This window comes from Limanda limanda, chromosome 7, assembly GCF_963576545.1.
Source record: "Limanda limanda chromosome 7, fLimLim1.1, whole genome shotgun sequence".
Lineage (NCBI taxonomy): Eukaryota > Metazoa > Chordata > Actinopteri > Pleuronectiformes > Pleuronectidae > Limanda > Limanda limanda.
This window is the reverse complement of record NC_083642.1, coordinates 3,354,994-3,359,297: the sequence shown is the minus strand read 5'-3', so window position 1 is coordinate 3,359,297 and position 4,304 is coordinate 3,354,994. Positions and strand designations below refer to the sequence as shown.

The following is a 4,304-nucleotide window of genomic DNA, read 5'->3' as shown; positions in this document are numbered from 1 at the left end:
TGTTCTTCGTGAAACTTCTAATGAAGCGGAACTTAACAAGATGCTGCACATTCCTCATTTTGACACAGGAGACGGATCTCCTGATATTCACCAGCTAACAGGACACGTGGCCTAAATGTACGACTTTATTCTCGGGAAAATACGACTTTTTTCTCGCAATATTCTGGTTGAGTAGCGTCATGTCTCATTCTGCTCAATCAGACGAGGATGAGGAAGTGTCTGATTGGTCCCTGATTTTAACGATCTTTGTCTTCTCGGTTGCTGACCAGTAGCTGAGGTGTGAAACGAAAGATTCTTACATGACGTGTGAACCTGGATCACAGCCGTGCGACATGATTCTGTTCATAACAACATTTGAGCTTCAAACCCAGAGTGTGCAGGTCCGGTGTGGCCGTGTTGAGGCTTGTGATGGAACATCTGACCAGGAGGCCTTCAGCTGTGTCTGGGTCTTATCTCCTGGGATCTCACTAAACACTCAGCTCACACACACACATCTCTTCACTGCATCTGCATTGAAAGGCAAACGATTTAATGAACTATTCAATCAAACAGTTCTTGACTCCTATCTGATCTGAGTCTTGCTCTGCATGTTGAGGAAACTACAAGGCCTGACAAAACAAAAAGACCTGACCATGTATCAGACTCACAGACATCCTCGACCGTGAACCATCACCCAACAAGCAGCAGAGGACACCGGGTCAACAGAGGCTTTTGAGAGTCCGGAGGGACAAAGAGAAACATCAGATCAGGTGAATGGTGATGGAGAGAGCAGGACTTCCCCCTGTGGACGAGGCCGTCCATGTCTGTTTCTACCTGAGACAAATCCCTCCTTTTACCCAGGATTCCTGTTACAAGTGAGACTTCAGTAATCAGACAGTGAATTCTTATCATTCTAATAATTGTGTTTCTGTTGCTTTAACTCCTGAGATAATTCAGACAGTCTAAATGATTCACAGGTCAAACTTCCATCACACGATTCTTTCCAAATGAAGTGTTTTGAGCTGAGTGGACGTCACTGGACTCGAGTCCACTCCCCCACTACTGACTGAGGATGTCCTGTTGGATGTGTGTGTGTGTGTGTGTGTGTGTGTGTGTGTGTGTGTGTTTTGGTGTGTGTGTGAGAAATGGGAGGGTAGAAGCTCCAGGCTGCTTGATGCTCAGATAGTCGTCTACATCAGAGCTTCAGACGAGTCCTCTTTCGTCCACAAGCTTCAAACACTAAAAACCCTCCAGACGACGAAGAGGCCTCGGGCAGAACCTGCTCCTCTTCATCTTTCAGGACGCTCATCGCCACGACAACGAGGTACAGTTAGATCCAAATTCTTTACTTCTCAAGGTTCTGGAATCTGTTTCTACCTTTAACCCGGGAACAAAAGGGAAGTGCGTCTGCTGGCAGATCCTCGGGAGCTCCACCACATGAGAGGAGATTCCACTCGGTCCTTTGGATTATTTGACTGTTTTTATTTCATCACATCGGAGTGAGCGGCGACATTCATAGAATCATTTCCTGTTTGGCAATTAGTCAACGAAGTAAAAGCACTAAAGTTAGTTCTGCCGCTGCAGTGCTTTGGATCTGGCTGAATTATGGGTCTTTTATTTTGTAATATTTTGTTGTGAACTTGGGTCAGAAGACCCAAACACCAGTTCACCGTGAACAGTGATAGAGATTACAATGTATCTTCACTATAGATAAACCAGGTGGGATGAACACAAAGTTTTCTAACTTCACTCTGCACCATAGAATACTCTTCCTCTTCTTCCTCCTCCTTCCTCCTCCGTTGTTTCTGTTATACAACGTCTGAAAAAATAATCAGATTAACCCACAACAAAAAAACTAAACCCCAGATATCAAAACTTTCCCTCTTGTCTTGCTTCTCGCTCCAGACCATGACCAACGAGCACAACCACTCCGGCTACATTAACGGCACGCCATGGTTCGTGTACGACTGCACCATCGAGCTGGACGGGGACTACCGGCGCATCGCCCTCTTCCTGCTCTACCTCCTCATCTTCATGGTGGGCCTGCTGGAGAACGTTCTGGTCTTGTGGGTGAACTGGAGCAGGCGCCACTCGGCCAACGGGGTTCTCTTCTGCGTCATCAACGTGAGCCTGTCGGACCTGATGGTGATTGGGATCCTGCCCTTCTTCCTCATGGAGGTGACCATGGGCGATGTTTGGCTGTGGGGCCGCTTCCTCTGCAAGGTCACCAACCTCATCTTCGTGGTCAACTTCTACAGCAGCTCCCTCTTCCTGGCCTGCATGACCTTGGAGCGCTACCTGTCCCTGACCCGGCCCTCGGCCCCGGCGCTCTTCCCTGTGGTGGGCCGGCGGCGCTGGCTGCTCTGCGGAGGCCTGTGGCTCTTCTCTTTTGTCCTGGCCCTGTTTGAGAACGTCCACGTGGACCTTCTGGAGTGGGACGAGCCCGGCTGCTACATGATGCCTGAGGAAAACTTCGAGGTGTGGTTTGTTTGCATACACTTCCTGAACGTGCTCTTCCAGTTCATTGGTCCGGCGGCCGTCATCATCACCTGCAACGTGCTGATCGCCCGGGCGGTGCGAGCGGCTCCGGAGGTGCAGGGCCGGCGGGACGTGTGGCTGGTGCACGTGTACTCGCTGGTCTTCGTCATGTGCTGGCTGCCCTACCACCTGGTGGTGCTCCTGATGGTCATCGACAACCTCGACCCCTGGATCTTCAACTGCAACGCCATAGAGGGCCTCTACTTCTCCTTCAGCTTGGTGCAGTGCCTGTCGCTCTTCCACTGCGTGGCCAACCCCATCCTCTACAACTTCCTCAGCCAGAGCTTCCGCAAAAACCTGATCAACACGGTGTTGAGCCACATACCCAAAGAGGTGGAGCAGGTGGGAGCAGGAAACCAGCCCGGGGGTCCTAACGCCGGCGGGGGTCCGGGGGGGCAGCGCAAGCTGAGTAACGTCAGCACGAGCCAGTCTGACGTGGGATCATAAGAGAGAAGCTGAGGATCGAGTCAAGAACTAAACTCAGTCTCTGAAAACCAGAGTTCACTTTCCTCTCGTTATCCACTTCCTGTGTTTTAATCATGTACTTGATCAGTTTTAAAAAGATGGAAGCAGGAAATGTTTGATGTCTTTTTGTTTTCTTCTCAAAGCTGCTCATCTCCCACAGGAAAACATGGCGGCCTCTGAAATATGGCGGCAGCAGGAATGTGTGTGTAAACACCCGACGAACGGACCAGTGTCACACGACGGATAAATTAAAGCATTTATTGTTGTGCTGTTGTTGTCTTTAAGTTCTGTTCAAATGCAATAAAACTCCCTTCAACACTGTTTGTTTCCATCTGAGCTGGAAAAGATGAGCAGCATCTTCAGGCAGTGGCGTTTCTATATTAGGGGCACTGCTAGCTAGATACATCTGTACTTTGTGGCAAAATATTTTTTATTTTATTTCCATATGCAAAGTAGCATGAATGAGTGTGTGAATAAACTTGACTCCCAAGCATTATAGTCTTGTTTTGGAGTAATTTGATTCGTGTGGGTTTCTGTCTGTGTGCTCTCTCTGTGAAACGCTTCCCTCTTGCCGTCCGTCTCTGGACGGCGTAGGTGTAAGACTTGTTGCCATGGAAACACCAATGAGCGTGAACCACACAGGCCAAAGTTAACATTGGGACAGTGGGCACTTTCAGATGTGCCCAGCGAAATCTGCCAAGCAACTCGACTCCAGCGTCAGCCTGTTTCCTGCTCAGCTTCACCTGAGCTAACAGGCTAACAGGCTAACAGGCTACCCCCGTCAGTGGACACCTCCCGAATCTGTGGAGAGGTTCCACTCACATCGGATGAATAATATGTTTTGAAGTTCTGCTTGTTCTCCAGACAGAGAAGCTAAAGACGTCTGCGCTCCCGTTTCTCTGGTAAGTTTCCCGTATTTATGTGTTAGTAGTGATGAGCAGGTATCGGTGTCTCTGTACCTGGCTGGTTGCCTTAGCTCCGCTAGCCCGCAGGCATGATAGCAGCAGTAATAACGATGCTAATGGGACCGTACGGAGTTATTGAACCAACATGATGCAGCCCATAGTATATCTTACTGGTCTATATAGGCCTTCTGCTTATAATAATCAGCTACCTCTATTTTTGTGACCGTGACCTGTTGCATACAAAATTGATTTCAGGCTAAAATCGCCAGTTTCTGCAGGTTCAGGTTTAATTTAAGGTTTTGTTGGGCAATGTTTTTGTGCAAACCACAGGCCTCTTTTTCGGCCTGTATGTGTAGTCAAAGCCTGAAAGCACATGTTTCTTTGTCTTGAGAAATCCTCCTGAACTCAGTCTCCCAG

General features: G+C 48.8%; 1 protein-coding gene across 1 annotated transcript; it reads left to right on the top strand.

Moving 5' to 3' along the window:
- Positions 1–1,162: 1,162 nt before the first annotated feature.
- LOC133005675 (G-protein coupled receptor 182-like) lies at positions 1,163–3,394 on the top strand. The gene is made up of 2 exons (XM_061075430.1): positions 1,163–1,303; positions 1,885–3,394. The coding sequence occupies exon 2, from the start codon at positions 1,888–1,890 to the stop codon at positions 2,962–2,964; it is 1,077 nt and encodes a 358-aa protein (XP_060931413.1). The 5' UTR covers positions 1,163–1,303; positions 1,885–1,887; the 3' UTR covers positions 2,965–3,394.
- Positions 3,395–4,304: the final 910 nt, after the last annotated feature.

Bases quoted from the DNA above. Each gene is read 5' to 3' on its own strand.
- LOC133005675 (XM_061075430.1), top strand. From the start codon at position 1,888: ATGACCAACGAGCACAACCACTCCGGCTACATTAACGGCACGCCATGG.